At 50.7% G+C, this 19,643-nt stretch overlaps 1 protein-coding gene and 1 non-coding gene across 10 annotated transcripts in view; one reads left to right on the top strand and one right to left on the bottom strand.

Moving 5' to 3' along the window:
- HIF3A (hypoxia inducible factor 3 subunit alpha) overlaps positions 1 to 19,643 on the bottom strand; it is a 44,197-nt gene that overhangs the window by 17,144 nt on the left and 7,410 nt on the right. For 3 of the 9 annotated variants that reach the window (XM_078360201.1, XM_035284829.2, XM_078360200.1), the window contains exons 2-11: positions 18,817 to 19,007; positions 17,515 to 17,660; positions 14,670 to 14,754; positions 14,260 to 14,375; positions 13,614 to 13,822; positions 12,891 to 12,997; positions 12,509 to 12,656; positions 5,127 to 5,245; positions 3,861 to 4,051; positions 269 to 373 (exon numbers count right to left, since the gene is read on the bottom strand). In XM_078360201.1, the coding sequence (XP_078216327.1) occupies positions 269 to 373; positions 3,861 to 4,051; positions 5,127 to 5,245; positions 12,509 to 12,656; positions 12,891 to 12,997; positions 13,614 to 13,822; positions 14,260 to 14,375; positions 14,670 to 14,754; positions 17,515 to 17,660; positions 18,817 to 18,865 (1,275 nt within the window). In that variant the 5' untranslated portion in view covers positions 18,866 to 19,007. Of the gene's footprint in view, positions 1 to 268; positions 374 to 3,860; positions 4,052 to 5,126; positions 5,246 to 12,508; positions 12,657 to 12,890; positions 12,998 to 13,613; positions 13,823 to 14,259; positions 14,376 to 14,669; positions 14,755 to 17,514; positions 17,661 to 18,816; positions 19,008 to 19,214; positions 19,284 to 19,643 lie in introns of those variants that run through there. The other 6 variants (XM_078360203.1, XM_035284832.3, XM_078360202.1 and 3 more) reach the window with 4 other exon arrangements.
- On the top strand, positions 16,332 to 16,436 carry LOC118150349 (U6 spliceosomal RNA). The gene has a single exon (XR_004738459.1). It is a non-coding gene; the product is annotated as a U6 spliceosomal RNA (small nuclear RNA).

The raw sequence follows: 19,643 nt of genomic DNA, 5'->3' as shown, positions 1-19,643 counted from the left end.
TCTATCAAAATATCCATCTAAACATTCATCCATCCATCTATCCATCTGTCCATCCATTAAAATATCTGCCTAAACATCATCCATTCATCTACCATCATCCACCTAATAAATACAGTGGTCCATCCCTCCATCCCTCCATCCTTCCATCCCTCCCTCCATCCATCCATCCACTCATTCCTTTACCCATCCCACTACCCTTCTCTAAAGCCACATATGTGGATCCCCAGAACAGAGGGCTGAGGATTACTCCTTCCACGCCAGCCCTTACCTGAGCTACATCTAAATCTGTCTCCACTGCCTCAGTGTCTTTCCCAGAAGTGAAGAGTCTGTGCACATTCTCTGTGCCCACAGGTAGTTCATCTGGGAGATCAGCCTGTGGAGAGACGGAGTGGAGACTTAAGGAAATCTTGAGCCTAGGATGTATCAACAGTAAGACAGTCTGCAGCTCAAGGGTAGAGGTGGGGGTCAAATGCCAGGCATCTGGGGCACCAAGGGGGTCCAATGGCAAATGCAGATGAGTTTTGAACCTGGGTGTTCAGAAGTCAGAGCACCTGGGTGTATGTAGACTGACAGGCCAAACATGGAAGGTTAGAAAGATCAGAGCTTGGCTGGGCTTGGCGGAGCTATGATTGTGCCACTGCACTCTAGCCTGGGTGACAGAGCAAGGCACTGCTTACAAAAAAATCAGAGCCTAAGGCTAAGACTTTCCTTTTTTTTTTTTTTTTTTTGAGATGGAGTTTTGCTCTTGTTACCTAGACTGGAGTGCAATGGTGTAATCTCGGCTCGCTGCAACCTCCACCTCCCGGGTGATTATCCTGCCTCAGTCTCCCGAGTAGCTGGGATTACAGGCACCTGCCACCATGCCTGGCTAATTTTTGTATTTTTAGTAGAGACAGGGTTTCACCATGTTAGTCAGGCTGGTCTTGAACTCCTGATCTCAGGTGATCCGCCCACCTTAGCCTCCCAAAGTGCTGGGATTACAGGTGTGAGTCAGCACACCTGGCCTGAGGCCAAGACTTTCAAACAAATTCTCTGGGGTTAAAGGTCTTGGAATCTGGAGTTTTAGGGGGAAACAATGGAGAGGCCAGCTGTCTCAGGGGTGAAGGGTGAGGTCAAAGGTCACAGACTGTATTTCTTCACAGAGAAGATATTTTCTTGGGGTGGAGAGTGGGGATGAAGTCAGTCAACACTGGACAATATGGACCCACCGAGGTCAAAGGTCACCTATCCTCACCCTAAATAGTGATAGTAACTGGTATGATCTATTGAGCGCCAACAGGTGCCAGGCCCCTACTGAGTGCTTCTCATGAATACTCTCATTTAATGCTTAGAATAACCAATGATGTGGCAACTTGTTATTATCTTTCTTTTGCAGGTGAAGAAATTAAGGTCTCAGGAACTCACTTGCCCAGCCAGGGTAATGCAGCTGATAAATGGCAGATTTAGGAATGAATGTAGGTCTGTGTAAATCAGGACATTAGACGTTTTGACTCTTTGAGGTCAAAGTTCAGAGAACTGGATGCTTGGTCACAAGCTGGAGAGGGAGGAGGGTCATCTGTGCCAGCTCCAAACATCCTAGGTTGGGGGCCTCATGTGGTTTGGCTGTGTCCCTACCCAAATCTCATCTTGAACTGTAGCTCCCATGATTCCCATACATTGTGGGAGGGACCCGGTAGGAGACAACTGAATCATGGGGGGGTTTCCCCCATACTGTTCTTGTGGTCGTGTATAGGTCTCATGAGATCTGATGGTTTTATAAGGTGAAACCCCTTTCGCTTGGTTTTCATTCTCTCTTGCCTGCCACCATGTAAGATGTACCTTTCACCTTCCGCCATGATTGTGAGGCCTCCCCAGCCATGTGGAACTGTGAGTCCATTACACCTTTTTTTCTTTATAAATTACCCAGTCTTGGGAAGGTCTTTAGCAGCAGTGTGAAGACGCACTAATACAGGGCCTGTGGTGTATTTTATACATATGGTTTCGTGCATGGTTCCTGGGTCAAACTCTCATGACCCTTGTTACAGTCTTTAGTTACAATGTTGGGTGTATTAGGCCTCAGGAAACAGACTCTCTCCAGACTTCTTCTGCCCTCTTTTCACCTGCTCTAAGGCAGACCTCTAATCTCCCCCCGTTTTTCTAACTGTGAGTCATAAGACTGTCCCCAGAGAGGGTTCTGCTTGATATCCTGGGGGAAAAAATGCTGACAGCATGAAGCTTCCATAACAACCCAAGAGGACTGGGTTTGAGGGACTTCCAGATAGCTGACCCATGGAAGTTTCTGGAGGGTGGTGCCCAGGGATGGCATGGAAGCTCCAAGACCCTTATTTCCCCCATATCTCACTCAATGTATCCCTTCATCTGTATCCCATGCAATATCCTTGACAATGAACCAGTCAACCTAAGTAAGTGTCCTCCTGTCTATTATGAGCTGCTTCAGCAAATTCATCAGACCCGAAGAGCCAGGTGCGACGGCTCACGCCTATAATTCCAGCACTTTGGCAGATCACTTGAGGTCAAGAGTTCAAGACCAGCCTGGCCAACATGGTGAAACCCTGTCTCTAATAAAAATACAAAAAATTAACCGAGTGTGGTGGTACACACCTGTAATCTCAGCTAATTGGGAGGGTGAGGCAAGAGAATTGCTTGAACCTAGGAAGCAGAGGTTGCAGTGAGCCAAGGTCGTGCCACTGCACTCCAGCCTGGGCGACAGAGTGGGATTCTATCTCAAAACAATAAAAAATTAAAAAAATAATAAAAAAATCAAACCCAAAGAGGAGGTCATGAGAACCCCAACTTGAAGCTGGTTGGTCAGAAATTCTGGAGGCTGGGCATGGTGGTTCACACCTGTAATCCCAACACTTTGGGAGGCTGAGGCAACCGGATCATTTGTGGCCAGGAGTTCAAGACCAGCCTGGCCAACATGGTGAACCCCTGTCTCTACTAAAAATACAAAAAATTAGCTAGGTGTGGTAGCACACACCTGTAATCCCAGCTACCCAGGAGGCTGAGGCACCACTGCACTCTAGCCTGGGTGACAGAGTGAGATTTTGTCTCAAAAAAGAAAGGAAACAAAGAAACAAAGAAAAAACAGCCAAGGCCAGGCTTGGTGGCTCGCGCCTGTAATTCTAGCACTTTAGGAGGCCGAAGTGATTGGACCACCTGAGGTTAGGAGTTCAAGACCAACCTGTTTAACTTGGTGAAACCCCGTCTCTACCAAAGACACAAAAATTAGCCGGGCATTGTGGTGCACGCCTGTAATCTCAGCTACTCAGGAGGTTGAGGCAGGAGAATTGCTTGAACCTGGGAGGTGGAGGTTGCAGTGAGCTGAGATTGCATCATTGCACTCCAGCCTGGGTGGCAGAGTGAGACTCCATGTCAAAAATTAAAATAAAAAAGAAATTCTGGAGGCCCAGACTTGTGACTGGTGTCTGAAGAACAAGGAGCAGTCTTGGGGACTGAGCCTCAACCTGTGGGGTCTGACACTATCTCCAGGTAGCTGGTGCTGGAAGTGAATTAGAGGACACCCAGCTGAGTCTGCTGCTTGGTGTGTGGGGAACGTTACCCACATTTGGTCACATAGTCTTCTTCTGTGTTGATAATTGTTGCATTATTAGGAGAACAGAGGAAAAACATAGCTTGAGAAAGTTTTTCCCTAAATGGAGGCAGATTCTGGAATTCTAACAGTTGAAGAATCTGGATCTGGATCTTAAAGGAACCTAAACCTCATCTCATCCCAACCTCCCCACTACACAGATGGAGAAACTGAGTCCCAGAGGACAGCCAGGTTTAAGTCACAGGCCAAGACCACCCGGGGGACTGAGCCCTGGATGCTGAGGGCTCACATGGGTGGGATGGCTTACCGAAAGAGGACTTCGGGGGCGCCGTGTGGCTGGTGGGGTGCTGGGGGTGGCAGCTACTGAAGCCCCATCCAGGATTGGTCCCAGGAGGCGACGGAGGTCAGGGCTGCAGAAACGGCGGGGGTCAGCGGCCAGGGCAGCCTCGCTCATGGAAGGGGGGTGCAGGAAGGCGAGGATCCGGGGGCCAGGAGCATCTGCAGGACATGTGGAGACAGGGAGGACACGGGCTGGTGACCTCGGGCTGAGGGACAGAGCCCTCCACAACAACCCCAGGAACACAGTTGACATCTTCAGCAAGTCAGGATGGTCACTGTTCTTAGTGCCTCGCTCTGTCACCCAGGCTGGAGTGCGGTGGCGAAATCTCAACTCACTGCAGCTTCTGCCTCAGCCTCCCGAGCAGCTGGAATTACAGGTGGGTGCCACCATGCCCAGCTAATTTTTGTATGTTTTGTAGAGACAGGGTTTCATTATATTGATCTCAGACTCCTGACCCCAAGTGATGCGCCCAGTTCAGCCTCCCAAAGTGCTGGATTTACAGGCATGAGCCACCACACCTGGCCCAGGTGTAAACTTCAGTGGCCAGATTGTGGTAAGTCTCTGGAAGGTCCTAGGGGAGGGGAGTGGTGGCCCAGAACAGCATTTGGCCATTCAGCTCTAGGGAACTTGCACCTTAGGAGAGAAGACTGGCCCCAAGCCCTCAAGGAGGCTGTAAGGTCCCCAGAGGTTAAGACAAAGCCCAGAGCCACAAAACGAAAGGATGTCATATCTGCAATCCCGCCCCACACCCAGAAGCATGGGCAGCCAGCAAGAGCTTGAAGGACAAACCGGGAGGGAGGCTCATCCAGGATGCAAAGAGAAAGAGGGAAGAGGGAGAAAGGAGCCAGACTTAGGTAGATCGAGATTACTGGAAGCCAAAGAGCAGCAAAGCCAAACGGAAGGAGCCAGAAGCCCGGGGGCAACGCGGGGCCACAGCAGAATTTAGAGCAGAGGCCAGCACGAGGCTGAAGCAACCATGCTATAGCCACAGGAGAGGAGGGAGGATGGGAGAGAGAAGAGCATTCTGGGCGGAGGAGACTGCACGTGCAAAGGCCCTGAGGCACGAAGCTGGAGCATTCCGAGGGCTCTTAGGAGGCCGTGTGGTTTGGAGGCTGAGTGCGCAGGGAAGGGAGGCAGGTCCCACGGGGCGTGGCGGGCCATGTGAAGGTGCTTGGGCTTTCTCCCAAGGGCCCTAGGGACACAACCCCTCCCAGCCCCAGCCCTGCCCCATACCAAGGCTGCCCCCAGAGTTAGAAGCGTCCTTCTGAGAGGGGCTGCCCCGCTGAATGGGTCTGCGAGAATGTTGCTCCGTTTGCTCCAGGGACAGCACCACTCCGGTCTCTTCTACCCGGCTGGGGTATGAGGCAGAAAGGGAGATGGGAGTCAGGGAGGGTCCTTGGCTGCAGCCCAGGACCTATTCAGGTGACGTCCTATTACAAGAGGCAATGGCGCCCAGGGGCTTGGAGGGCATTTTGCAGAGAATAATTGCCCACATTTATTTGTCTCCTATAAGGGTTTGATTTTTGTTGACTGCTTTTTATTTTTTTAGACAGGGTCTCCCTCTGTTGCCCAGGCTGGAGTGCAGTGGTGCAATCTCAGCTCACTACAACCCCCACCTCCCAGGTTCAAGTGATTCTCCTGCCTCAGCCTCCCAAGTAGCTGGAATTACAGGTGCACACCCTCATGCTCGGCTAATTTTGTATTTTTAGTAGAGATGGGGTTTCACCCTGTTGGCCAGGTTGGTCTTGAACTCCTGATCTCAGGTGATACACCTGCCTCAGCCTCTCAAAGTGCTAGGATTACAGGCGTGAGCCACTGCGCCTGGCCTATTCTGACAGCATTTTAAAAAGAAAGTTAAGTTTGTCCCTTTCCAGGCTCCTTCTGTAAAAGGAAAGGCAGAAAAAAGAGCTGGCATTTAGCACAGCCTGGGCAGAGAGGAGGAAGACTGAGGGATGGGGGGGCAGGGCCAAAAGACAGAAGGGGAGGAGACCTAGGAGCAGGGAGGGGAGGCCCTGGGGCAGAGAGAGGGGTGAGCGGAAGGCTTCAGAATACCTAAATATTCTCTTTATAGATTCTTAGAAAGGTATTGATGAAAAATCTATTTTTAACATAGTCTTCATTATGTTACCAAATAGGAAGAATTCATAGGGCTGTAATTTTTATGAATAAGATTTTATTTATGCTGTTTCTATTCATAGCTATTTTTCATATTCAAGGGAACAGGTTTATAAATACATCCTTATGTCCCCAGCACCTCCCTTCACACAGTCTCTGGCTGCAGAGAGGATCCAAATGCTCACTGGGCAAACTGGCTTTTGGAGAGTTGGGTGGGGCTGAGGATCAAGCCCTCATTTGCATCTCATCTGCATAACCCCCTACAGGACAGGATGCAGGTGGGCCTAGTCTTCCCACCAGCTTCTTGAGAAGCTGTGACCTCTCCCCACCCTCAGGAAACCCTCCCTGGGCAGGAAACATCCCAATTTAGGCTGGATCAAAGCCACCCTTATTCCCCTGAAAAACATAAGCACATACAATTGCACTCATACACACACTCGGTATACACAGGCACAAACAGGAGTGCTCACATACACCCAAGTGGGTCCAGGGACAGAGATGCTCACACGTCCCATACACTTGGGTTCAAATATGTGCACATGTGCCACATTCAGTTCACTTATTCGTCATTCCACAAACACCTCCTTGTCAAGCACTACTGTGTAGTGGTTCATAGCAAGGACTCTACAGACAGCGGCCTGGGTTCAAATCTCAGCTCCGCTACGTACACAGCAGTGTGATCTTGAATATGAATAATAAAATGTATTATTAAAAATAGGCCACGCACGGTGGCTCACGCATATAATCCCAGCACTTTGGGAGGCCTAGGCTGGTGGATCACTTGAGGTCAGGAGTTCAGGATCAGCTTGGCCCACATGGCGAAACCCCATCTCTACTCAAAATTCAAAACTTAGCCGGGCGTGTTGGCACACACCTGTAGTCCTAGCTACTCAGAGGCTGAGGCAGGAGAATCATTTGAACCCTGGAGGTGGAGGTTGCAGTGAACCGAGATCATACCACCACACTCCAGCCTGGGTAATAGAGTGAGACTCTACCTCAAAAATAAATAAATTAATTAAAAATAAATAAATTAATTTCACCTGCTTCTGTTTACCTTTTTTTTTTTTTTTTTTTTTGAGACAGTGTCTTGTTCTGTCTCTCAGGCTGCAATGCAGTGGTGCAATCTCAGCTCACTGCAGCCTCAATCACCCAGGAGATCCTCCTGCCTCAGCCTCCTGAGTAGCTGGGACTACAGGCACATGCCACCATGCTGGGCTAATTGTTAAATTACGTGTAGAGATGGGGTCTCCCTATGTAGCCAAGGCTAGTCTCAAACTCCTGGCCATGGCCTCCCAAAGTGTTGGGATTACAGGTGTGAGCTACCAAGCCCAGCATTCTGTTTACCTTTTTAATGTCACTACTAGAAAATTCAAAATGACGTCTGTGGCTGGCATCATGCTTTTATCGGACAGTGTTGGGTTAGACAGTGGTAAGTACTAGGGAAGGCCTGGCACGGTAGCTCACACCTGTAATCCCCAGCACTTTGGGAGCCCGCGGCAGACAGATCATCTGAGAGGTCAGGAGTTCAAGACCAGCCTGCCCAACATGGTGAAATCCCGTCTCTACTAAAAATACAAAAATTTAGCTGGGTGTGGGTGGCGGGTTCCGGTAATCCCAGCTACTTGGGAGGGTCATTCAGGAGAATCACTTGAACCTGGGAGGCAAAGGTTGGTTGCAGTGAGCCAAGGTCATGCCACTGCACTCCAGCCTAGGCAACAGATCAAGACAAGACTCTGTCTCCAAAAAAAATAACAGTGGTAAGTACTAGGGAGAAAAATAAAGCAATTTTGAAAAGGGCAATCAAAGAAGGCCTGGCTGAACACACCAGTTAATAGGATAATTACAAATGGTTTTAAGTGCTCTGGTGTAAAAGTGCAGGATACCCGGAGAGAAAGTGGGGTGGGGGCATCTGACCTCATATAGGGGCTCAGGAAAAAGGGTCTCCAGAAGTGATGTCTGAGCTGAGACCGGAAGGATGTGTGGGTATGACTCAGGAGAAAGGGGAGGAGGGAAGAGAGGAGAGCGTTCTGGGCAGGAGGAACGGCCTGTGCAAAGGTCCTGAGGTTGGGAGAGTGAGGGAGAAGGGGACGGAGGCAGAGGCTTCACAGGGCCTGGGGAGCCATGACAATGCCCTTGGGCTTTCTCCTGAGGATACTGGGGAGCCTCACAAAGGCTCTGAGAAGGGCAGAGACATGAGGCATAAGTTGATTTGTAGGCCTGCCATGGTGATTCACATCTGCAATCCCAGCATTTTGGGAGGCTGAGGTGGGAGGGTCACTTGAGCCCAGGACTTTGAGGCCAGCCTGGGAAACATAACAAGACCACATTCCTATTTTTTAAAAATTATAGGCTGGGTTTCAGGGCTCACACCTCTAATCCTAGCACTTTGGGAAACCAAGGCGGGTGGGTCACCTGAACTCAGTAGTTCAAGACCAGCCTGGGCAACATAATGAAACTCCATCTCTACAAAAATACAAAAACAGTAGCCAGGCATGGTAGTGCATGCCTGTAGTCCCAGCAACTTGGGAGGCTCAGGTGGGAGGATTGCTTGTGCCCAGGAGGTCAAGGCTGCAGTGAGCCCTGTTTGTGCCACTGTACTCCAGCCTGCATGACAAAGCAAGACTTTATCACAAATTTTCTTTTTGAGACAGAGTCTCACTGTCACCCAGGCTGGAATGCAGTGGTGCGATCTCGGCTCACTGCAACCACCGCCTCCCAAGTTCAAGTGATTCTCCTGCCTCAGCCTCCTGAGTAGCTGGGACTACAGATGCATGCCACCATGCCCAGCTAATTTTTTGTATTTTTAGTAGAGATGGGGTTTCACTATGTTAGCCAGGACGGTCTCAATCTCCTGACCTTGTGATCTGCCTGCCTTGGCCTCCCAAGCGTTGGGATTACAGGCATGAGCTATCATGCCTGGCCTAAAAAAAAATTTATATATATATATATATATATATATATATATATATATATATAAAAAATATAAAAATTTATATATTATATATATTATATATATATGTTGATTTGTATTTCAGAACATTCCTCCAGATTTAGAAAAAACCCTGAGGCTTTAGAAACTGGTGCCATGTCCTGTAAGACAACCTTAAAATAAAAGATGTATTTTTTTTTCTTGTCCTTCTTTGTTTTTTTCTAAGACAGAGTCTTACTTGTTGCCCAGGCTGGAATGCAGTGGCCCAATCTCCGCTCATTGCAACCTCCCGGATTCAAGCGATTCTCCTGGCTCAGCCTTCCACGTAGCTCAGATTACAGGCACACGGCATCACACCTGGCTAATTTTTATATTTTTAGTAGAAATGGGGTTTTGCCATGTTGGTCAGGCTGGTCTCGAACTCCTGATCTCAAGTCATCTGCCCACCTCGGCTTCCAAAAGTGCTGGGATTACAGGCATGAGCCACTGCACCTGACCAAAAAGCTATAATTCTAACTCTGCCTCATTATGTTGTCATGGATACCGCTGCATTCCTAAATGGTGAAAAGCTTCTATAACACATAACAGAGAAAAAAAGCCCCATCATGATTTTCCCACTAAACCCCTATTAGAATGACTAAAAGTAACACCAAACCCCAAAACCCAGACAATATGAAAAGCTGGCAAGGATATGAAGCAACTGGAACCCTCATACATTGCTGATGGGAATGCAAAACGATAGAGCCATTGGGAAAACAGTTTGGCTGTTTCTCTCTCTTTTTTTTTTTTTTTTTTTTGGCAACAGAGTCTTGGTCTATTGTCCAGGCTGGAGTGCAGTGGCGCGATCTTGGCTCATTGCAACCTCTGCCTCCCAGGTTCAAGTGATTCTCCTGCCTCAGCCTCCTGACTAGTTGGCACTACAGGCATGCACCACCACATCCAGCTAATTTTTGTATTTTTAGTAGAGACAGGGTTTCAACATATTGACCAGGCTCCTGACCTCAGGTGATCCACCCACCTCGGCCTCCCAAAGTGCTGGGATTACAGGCATGAGCCACAGTACCCAGCCTTGGTTTCCTTCCTTCCCTTCCTTCCCTTTCCCTTCCCTTTCCCTTTCCCTTTCCCTTTCCCTCCCCTCCCCTCCCCTCCCCTCCCCTCCCCTCCCTCCCTCCCTCCCTCCCTCCCTCCCTCCCTTCCTTCCTTCCTTCCTTCCTTCCCTTCCTTCCCTTCCTTCCTCCCTTCCTTCCTTCCTTCCTTCCTCCCTTCCTTCCTTCCCTCCCTCCCTCCTTTCTTCTTCTCTCCCTCTCTCTTTCTTTCTTTCTCTTTTTCTTGACAGAATCTCACTCTGTCGCCCAGGCTGGAATGCAGTGGTGCAATCTCAGCTCACCGCAACCTCCACCGCCTGGTTCAAGCGATTGTCATGTCTCAGCCTGCCAAGCAACTGGGGTTTTAAGCACGTGCCACCCATACCTGCATGATTTTGCATTTTTAGTGGAGATGGGGTTTTGTCATGTTGGCCAGGCTGGTCTCAAACTCCTGGCCTCAAGTGATCCGCCTGCCTTGACCTCCCAAAATGCTAGGATTACAGGCATGAGCCACTGTGCCCAGCCATGGCAGTTTCTTAAATTAAATATATACTTACTATATAACTCCTGTTCACCCAAGAGAAATGAAAACATGTGATCTCATGAAATCTTGTATAAGAATGTTTACAGTAGCTGTTTTTATTGTAATCACCCAAACTTGTAAACAGCCCAAGTCTTCCAACTGGTGAATGGATAAAAAAAACCGCTCCATTCATACCATGGAATACTATTCACTATTTACAAAGGAACTACTGATACAAACCACAACTTGGGATGGGCACGGGGGCTCACACCTGAAATCTCAGCACTTTGGGAGGCTGAGGCGGGTGGATCACCTGAGGTCAGGAGTTGAAGACCAGGCTGGCTAACCTGGTAAAAACTCCATCTCTACTAAAAATATGAAAATTAGCTGTGCATGGTGGTGCATGCCTGTAATCCCAGCTACTCGGGAGGCTGAGGCAGGAGAATCACTTGAGCACCAGCACACTCCTGGGAAACAGAGTGAGACTCTGTCTCAAAAAACAAAACAAAACAAAGTACAAGAAAGACCACAACATGGAGGAATTTTAAATATATCATGCTCAGTAAAATCCAGGCCCAAAAGGCTACATACTGTATAATTCCCTGTATGTGACCCTCTGGAAAAAGCAAAACTCTGGGGTCTGAGGACAGTGGTTGCCAGGGACATGGGGATGTGGAAGGTGTTGACTGTAAGAGAACATTTTTGTGTAAAAAAATTGTGGTAATGGCCAGGCATGGTTGCTGATGCCTGTGATCCCAGCACTCTGGGAGGCTGAGGCAGCTGGATCACTTGAAATCTGGAGTTCAAGACCAGCCTGGCCAACAGGGTAAAACCCTATCTTTACTCAAAACACAAAAATTAGTTGGGTGTGGTGGCAGGCGCCTGTAATCCCAGCTACTTGGGAGGCTGAGGCAGGAGTATTGCTTGAACCGGGGAGGCTGAGGTTGAAGTGAGCCAAAAATCATGCTATCGTACTCCAGCCTGGGGGACAAGAGCAAAACTCTGTCTCAAAAAACCAAATTGTGGTAATTGTGTAACCACTGTTACAATCACACCCATTGCTCAATGGGTTGTGATAGCAGTTACACAATTGTGTGTATGTGTCAAAATTCACAGAACTGTGTACCATAAAGAGAATTTACTGTATGCAAGCCATACATGGTTTTTATTTTTATTTTTGAGATTGTGTCTTAACCACTTTGACCCGGCTGGTCTTGAACTCCTAGGATCTAGCAAGCTTCCTTCCTTGGCCTCCCAAAGTGCTGGGATTACAGGCATGAGCCACACACCAATTTTTAGAATGCAAAAAAGACCCCAGGATTCTGTTACATTTCTTATTTTAACTTGAATGTAGAGTCTTTTTTGTTGTTGTTGTTGAGACAGAGTCTCGCTCTGTTGCCCAGGCCGGAGTGCAGTGACGCAGTCTCGGCTCACTGCAACCTCCTCCTGGGTTCAAACGATTCTCCTGCCTCAGTCGCCCAGGTAGTTGGGATTATAGGCATGTGTCACCACACCTGGCTAATTTTTTTGTATTATTGGTAGAGACAGCGTTTTGCCACGTTGCCCAGGCTGGTCTCCAACTCCTGAGCTCAGGCAATCTGCCCACCTCAGCCTCCCAAAGTGCCAGGATTACAGGCGTGAGCCACCACACCCACCAAATGTAGAGCCCTTTCTAATTTGAATGAAGAGTCCACTTAAGCAGAGGTTTGCAGCAAGAAAAAACAAATTAACAGTCCACACACCCATACACATACCTGCGTACATGCAGGCACAAGCAACAGCATTTACATGGCCACACACGTTCCTCACATGTGTACATGTGCACACTCCCTCACAAACACTTATGCGTGATACACATGCATGCTTATATGTGCACGCGCGCGCGCACACACACACACACACACACACACCTGTCCACATGTACAGACCAGGCCCTCACACAGGCACCCCAACCCCCGCTTACCTAATTAAAAAATGGACACAGATGATACTCTCCGACTGGGAGCCCCGGCCCCCTGACACCACTGTGGCCTGCGTCTGGGTCCACAGGTAGCCACCGCTCCGGGCCAGGAATCGGTACTGCCCTGTTACTGCCTGGCCCTTGCTCAGCACTGAGGAAGGGGATGGGGAGGGGTCAGGGCCACCAAGAGTGCAACTGGGGAGAGAAAGATCTGGGGCTGGGTATGAGAGCAAGGAAGGAGACGGGTCCTTGGGGCTTGGGGAGCAGGGAGCTGGTGTTGGGGTGGGGAGGGAGTGCATTCTGGGGTGAGGGGAGCTCAGGGTCCTGGTGTCGGCTATGGGCCATGTGGCAGCTGGCTCCAAGCCTGGGGAAATTGGGTACATACATGTGTGGATGCTCTTGCTGACTGCATCGAAGTCCAGCGCGTGGATGTACTCGTAGGCAGAACAGCCAATCAGGTCATCAGGACTATAGCCAGCCACTTCTGCGATCCTGGGGGTGAGGCAGAGTGGGGTCTGGTCAGGATGCAACTGACTGAGAGGGAGAAGAGGTAGAGGGAAGTGGCAACAGGGGACACAGGGACAAAGTCAGCAAGATGTAGAGAGACAGGATTGCAACTGAGAGAAAAGGAGTAAGAAACAGAACAAGAGGAGGATGGCGGGTTGAATAATGACCCCCGAAGTGTCCACATCCTAATTTCCGGAACCTGTGGCACCTCACTGCTTGACACAAATTGACTCATTCATTTAGAAGAGGGACAAAGAGAGATAGACACTAAGAGAAAGACTCAGAGACAGAGAGAGAATGAAAGACAAAAGGATGCCAGGCACGGTGGCTCACACTTGTAATCTCAGCACTTTGGGAGGCAAAGTTGGGAAGATGGCTTGAGCCCAGGAGTTTGAGAGCAGTCTGGACAAATGGCGAGGCAGCGTTTTAACAAAAAAAAAGAAAAGATTAGAAAAACATTTAGAAAATTCAGAGACAGCAGACACAGAGAGAGAGAGATGGATGAAGTGAGAAAGAAGAGAGAGAAATGTGGGTTGTGGAGGTGGGGAGGGAAACAGAGCACTTGAACTTGGGCAGAGGGAAGGGGGGGACCCCTGCCCACCTGTCATCACAGTAGGTGAACTTCATGTCCAGGCTGTGGCGGCTGAGGAAGGCCCCCCGGCCCAGTGGGGGCTCCAGGCTGCCTGGGTGGGGGATGGCTTCGCAGATGAGCACTAGACACTGAAGGGGAGGCTCTGAGCTGGGGCTCCCAGCTGGAGAAGTCTGTGCAGGGGGCTTGTAGGCCCTCATATGTCCAGAGCAGTGTAGCACCTGGGGGCCAAGACGGTGGTGGGGTGGGGAGAGGGGTCAAGGCAGTGATGCCTCAAGGCCTGAAACCATCCATGGGGCTGGAAGGTGCGTCCTGTGGCCCCCCAGGGAGGTGAGACACAGCTTAGAGCGCGTGAGGACTCCAGATTCCAACCCTGTGGAGACTCTAGGTTCAAAGGGGCTGAGGACGCCTACCCCAGGCCCATAGGGATCCATCCTAAGAAAGCTTACAGGAGCCCCAGGTCCCAACTCCACAGACACCCACACTCCGTAATGCCCTAAGGACCCACTAGACCCGATCTGAGTGAGCCCTGCAGGGTTCCCGGGCCAGGGGATACCAAGACTCCAGCACCCTTTGAGATCTTCCAGTGCTCACACCCAGCACCAGCAGCCCTGGCTGCCCTGGCATCCTTGCCCATTTCCAGCCGGGCCCCACGCACCTTCCAGGTAGCTGCTTTGAGGTTGAGGGTGCGCCCACGGCTGGTGAGTGTACTCTTCATGCGCAAGGAGAAGCACCGTTCCGTTGGGGGGGCCTCCGCCTTCCTCCTGGACAGGGCTGGGGAGGCCCGGGATGGGGGCGGTCACAGGCAGCTGCACACAAGCCCAGTACCCTCCAGCAACCTGGCTGGTCAGGCCTCCCCAGCTCCATCCCAATAATTAGGATCTGGAACCAGAGAGGGTCCCCCAGGGGTAGTATGTGTCCCCTCAAGCTCCCCAGGGCAGGGCTATCTCTCCTCTTCCTACTTGTCTTAGTCTGGTGTTCCAGAAGAGAAGGGAATATGCTGAGGGAAGGGTAGAGCCTCAGCTTCCTCCTCTGTATGGTGGGGACAGAGGCCTCCAGGGAACTCACTCTGCTGGGGGGTCAGGGCGTCCTGAAGCTCCTCTTGGTCACAGGGGTGGATGAAATCAAAGATGCTGTGTCCAATGAGCTCCAGCTGCCAGGGACAAGAGTGGGGTGGGGTGTACCAGGGCCTCTGACCCATCTCCTCCATCCCATCCTCATTCCCCTGCTCTAATTCTCAAGCCTGGAAGATTTCACCATCTCCCCATTCATTTATCCATCCATTTGTCCATCCATCCATTCATCCACCCACTGACCAAGCATTTATTCAGCACCTACCAAGTGCCAGGCTCTCTTCTATTGATTGATTGATTGATTGGACAGGTCTTGCTCTGTTGCCCAGGCTGGAGTGCAGTGGTACAGTCATGACTTCCTGCAGCCACAACCTACTGGGCTCAAACGATCTGATCCTCCCACCTCAGCCTCCTCAGTAGTTGGGACTACAGGCATGCTCTGCCCCACCGAGCTATTTATTTATTTGCTATTTATTTTTGAGATGGAGTCTCGCTCTGTCGCTCAGGCTAGAATGCAATGGCACGATCTCAGCTCACTGCAACCTCCACCTCCCAGGTTCAAGCCATTCTCCTACCTCAGACTCCTGAGTAGCTGGGCCTACAGGTGTGTGCCATCATGCCTAGCTAATTTTTGTAATTTTAGTAGAGATGGGGTTTCATCATGTTGGCCAGGCTGGTCTTGAACTCCTGACCTCAAGTAATCTGTCCACCTTGGCCTCCCAAAGTGTTGGGATTACAGGTGTGACCCACTGCACTGGCTTTCGGCTAATTTTTAAAAAACTTTTTTTAGAGATGGGGTCTCACTATGTTGCCCAGGCTGGTCTCAAAGTCCTGAGCTCAAGCAGTCCTCCCACCTTGGCCTCCTAAAGTACTGGGATTATAGATGGGAGTCACCGCACCCAGCTCTTCTAAATGGTATGGACATGGTGGCCACACACACAAATCCCTGCCTTGAAGAGCTTACTGGCCAGTGGGGTGAGACAGACAGTGAATGAAAGAGCATATAATGATAATATAAAAAGCAACATGAAGAAAACAAAAGCAGGAAAAGGTGATGCAATGATGGGAGGCTGCTTTAGAGAGAGTGGTCTAGACAGTTTCTTTGAAGAGGTGACATTTTAAAAAACTGCTGAACGAAGCAAGTGAGGTAGCCTTGTGGCCCCCTGGAGTAAGAGTATTCTAGAAAGAGGGAACAGTAAGTCCAAGGCTCTCCTTGCACTGAGATGAGACTCCATTTATATCACACCTGTCTGGCAGACTGAAAACCCAACTCTTCGTTTTAATCTGGGAAATGAGCCTGGTGCTAGGAGGAGGGGACACAGGTGAAGGTGGACCCTGTTGGCTCACCATGTGAATGGAGCTGGTGCTGGTGAACAGGGAAAGAGGGAGAGCTTGCTCCTCTGACAGAATCTCTTGTAGCTGAAGCCGAATTCTGGCTCTGCCACTTCCTAGCTTTGGGATCTTGTGACACTCATCTCTCTGGGTCCAAATGCTCACTCACACTAACAGAGGAATTGGTACCAGGAGTGGGGTAATGAGGCAGAGAAAAGGAACAGATACCAACTATGGAACTCATTTATGTGAGATAGAAAAAAGAATGGGAACTCTCTCATGGGCCTTGCTGTAAGGATGAATTAAAGTTAGTTCTACTTTCTATGCTCGCTCCGGCTGCACATAGGCTAAAAATCAGAAGACACAGAGAAGGTTAGCATGGTCTCTGCACAGGGATGATATGCAAATGCGTGAAGCCTTCCATGTTAATTAAAAAAAAGAAAGAAAGTTAGGTTTACTTTCTAAATGTCTCCTGTTTCTATTTTTCCGTCCCCATGGCCCCTGCCCCTGTTCTTCTCCCACCTGATACTGGCATCTACACTTTGCTGATCTCTCAACCTCTGATCTCACTCCCTCCAAATCTATCTCTACGCTGTACGTAGAGGGATCTTTCAAAAATGTAAATCTGATTCTACCTCTCTGGCATAATCTCTACACTGCTTAAATTTGTTCTGTAGCTCCCCAGGGTCCTGGAGATAAAGCTAACTTGGCTTTAAATTTGGCCACAGCCTACCCTGATGACCTCTCTAGTCTTTTATCTCTCAGCTTCTCCTATTGCACTCTGCACCTAGGAGGATAAACTTTTCTTTTCTTTTTTTTTTTTTTTTGAGACTGGCTCTTGCTCTGTCACCCAGGCTGGAGTGTACTGGTGCGATCTTGGCTCACTGCAACCTCCACCTCCCAGGCTCAAGTGAGCCTCCCACCCAGCTTCCTAAGTAGCTAGGACCACAGGTGTGTGCCACCACACCTGGTAAATTTTTATATTTTTGGTGGAGACGGGATTTTGCCATGTTGCCCAGGTGAAACACTGAACTCCTGAATGCAAACTATCCTCCCCTCTTGGCCTCCCAAAGTGCTAGGGTTACAAGTGCGAGCCACTGCATGTGGCCAACTTCTTTATTTACCCCAAATACTCTTTTTTTTTTCCTCACCTCTTGGCCTTTGCCTCCTCTGTTCCCTCTGCCACGTACATTCTTCACTGATTCCATCCATTCTCCACACTCCTTTGACCAGCTAAGTTCTTCAGATTTCAACTCAGATGTCTTCTCCTCCCAGAAGCCCTCCATCCCCACCCAGGCTAGGTCAGGTACACCACCCCTGGGCTCCCAGAGCCCCCTAGACTGTCCCATCCCAGCCCTGACCATTCTGGGTCTTCCTGTCTAGTGACATACCTATATGCCCTTGGTATTGTGAGTCCCATAAAGGTGGGGCTATGGCTGTCCTGTTCATCACTGTATCCCCAGCATCACCAGTACAGGGCCAGGCACAGAGCAGGGAGCACCTCTCACCTGACTGAGGCCCAGGTGCTTGCTGACATTCTCCGACAGGTAAGCCATGTCTCCCTCGGCGGTGAGCACCATGACGAAGCCCTCCAGGGCCTTCAGGTAGCAGGCATCCAGTGGTTCTCCCCCTGCTCCCACCTGGTTCCACTCCCCTGGTACCCGGGGCAGGGAGGATGGGTGCATCTCTAAGTCAGTTGCAGACTGACCCTAGCTAGCCTCCCTCTGCATTTCCTCATTCAGAGAAACTTACATGCACCCCCAAATGTGTGGGGGTACATCCTAGTGGTCTGGATTCCCAAGGAAGAGAGCGGGACCATGAAGCACTCGAATTAGAATCAGAGCCTCCCAGGGGGCAGAATTCTAAGGATGTGGATGGGCCTTCTTGGAGGACAGAATTCTAAGGATGTGGATGGGCCTTCTTGGAGGACAGAATTCTAAGTGGATGGAACTCCCCAGGGTCAAAATATGAAGAGGCCAAGACCTACGGGGAGTTGTAATACAGAGCTGAGGGGGAAGCCTCCCGTTTGGAACTCATGGAGGGCAGGACCTTTCAGAGGGACAGAACTCTAGAGAAGCAGGGACTCCCAGGGGACAGACTTCTAAGGGGGGAAAGCCTCCTAGAAAAGTAAAATTCTATGGGGCAGAGAAATCAAATGGGCAGAGCCTCCCAGAGAATAAATGCTACTTCCTCCCTTTTCAGAGTCCTGGGATTCCATGGTGTGTGTGTGTGTGTGTGTGTGTGTGTGTGCGCGCGCGCGCGCGCGCGCGCACGCGCGTGAACGTGTGTGGCAAAGCCTGCTGCGGGGTGCAATTCTAACTGGGTGGAAATTCAAGGAAATGCCTACTAAGAGAACAAGTGACATAGAACTAGCAGGGTGGGGAAGGGACAAGGGACTCTCAGCTACGGTAATGAAAAGTTGGGCGGCGCAGACTCCCAGTGGATTTGTTATGAGACCAGCGCCTATCTATCTGGGAGAGTCTCCTAGAGGACCAAATGGCAAGGGTTGAGGGGTTAGGGGTTTCTCTGAGCGTCCTAAGGAGGCGGGGCTTCCAGAGGGCTCTTTTTAAGGGGCGGGGCCTCAAGTGATGGACTTCTAAGGGGGCGGGACTCCCAGGTGGTCGGAAACTCACAGGGGGCGGGGACTCCCGTGGGAAGTGGCTTCCAGGGGGTGGGGCTCCGCTGGGAAGACGTCACCAGAGGGCGGGGCTTTGTCGGGCTATGGCTTCCCGGAGGAGGAGCCTCCCAGGGAAGTAGCTTTCCGTGGGCGGGGCCTGGTCAAGATGGGAATTCCCACGGGCGGCGCTCACCTGAGGCGCAGAGGCGGTGCATGCGCAGGTAGCTGATGGTGAGGCGCATGATAGAGGCCTTGTCCAGGTGGGCGCTGACGCCACGTGCGAAGGGCAGCGTGTGCGCCAGCTGGTACAGCACCTCGGTCTCCTGGCTGCGCCGGCTGCGGGCCGCATCCCGGGACTTTTCCTTGCGGAGCTCGGTGGCTGACCTGAGGGCATGGGCAGCGTTCACTGGTGGTGACTCGGGAAAGACACGAGCGCGGAACGAGCCCGTGGGGCACTGCCACGTGGGGCCAAGGCTCATGGAGGGCTGGGCCGGGGCTATGTAGGCCTCGATGTGTGGCTGTGGCGAGTTCGCGGCTCTCTCTTGGCCTGCGAGGGCTACACTGTGGAGCCCTTCCTAGCCGGGATTTTACCTGTGGTCTTGCCAGCCCATGGTGCCTCCGCCGCCTCGCTCCTCTCCGTGGCGCGCCTATGACCGCTCTGTCCCCTCCCTGACTTATCTGCAGTTTATTTCCTGGGGGACAGGGAGGGCCCCTGCTGGGAGGGGGCTGGCTGAACTGGCCCAGGGTCAGAGGAGGGAGGGCCCACGAAGGAGATGCCTACAGACTCCTAGGCCCCCTGCCCTATAGCTTCCCAGAATATCCTCCCCTGCCCTTTTCCTTCAACTGAACCATCCTAAGAATCTTGGAACGCAGATCTCGAAGTCTAACGACAAACCACCAGCAGGGGCCCTAAGAGGGGCAGGGACCCACCAGGGTGACACAGCAAAGCAACCTGTTCTGTTCACCACTCACCCTCCCCTGCAATCCATTTCAAATACCTACATTTTACATGTAGGATTG

This window comes from Callithrix jacchus, chromosome 22 (genome assembly GCF_049354715.1).
Source record: "Callithrix jacchus isolate 240 chromosome 22, calJac240_pri, whole genome shotgun sequence".
Lineage (NCBI taxonomy): Eukaryota > Metazoa > Chordata > Mammalia > Primates > Cebidae > Callithrix > Callithrix jacchus.
The sequence above is the reverse complement of the archived record's forward strand: the minus strand, read 5'-3'. Positions and strand labels throughout refer to the sequence as shown.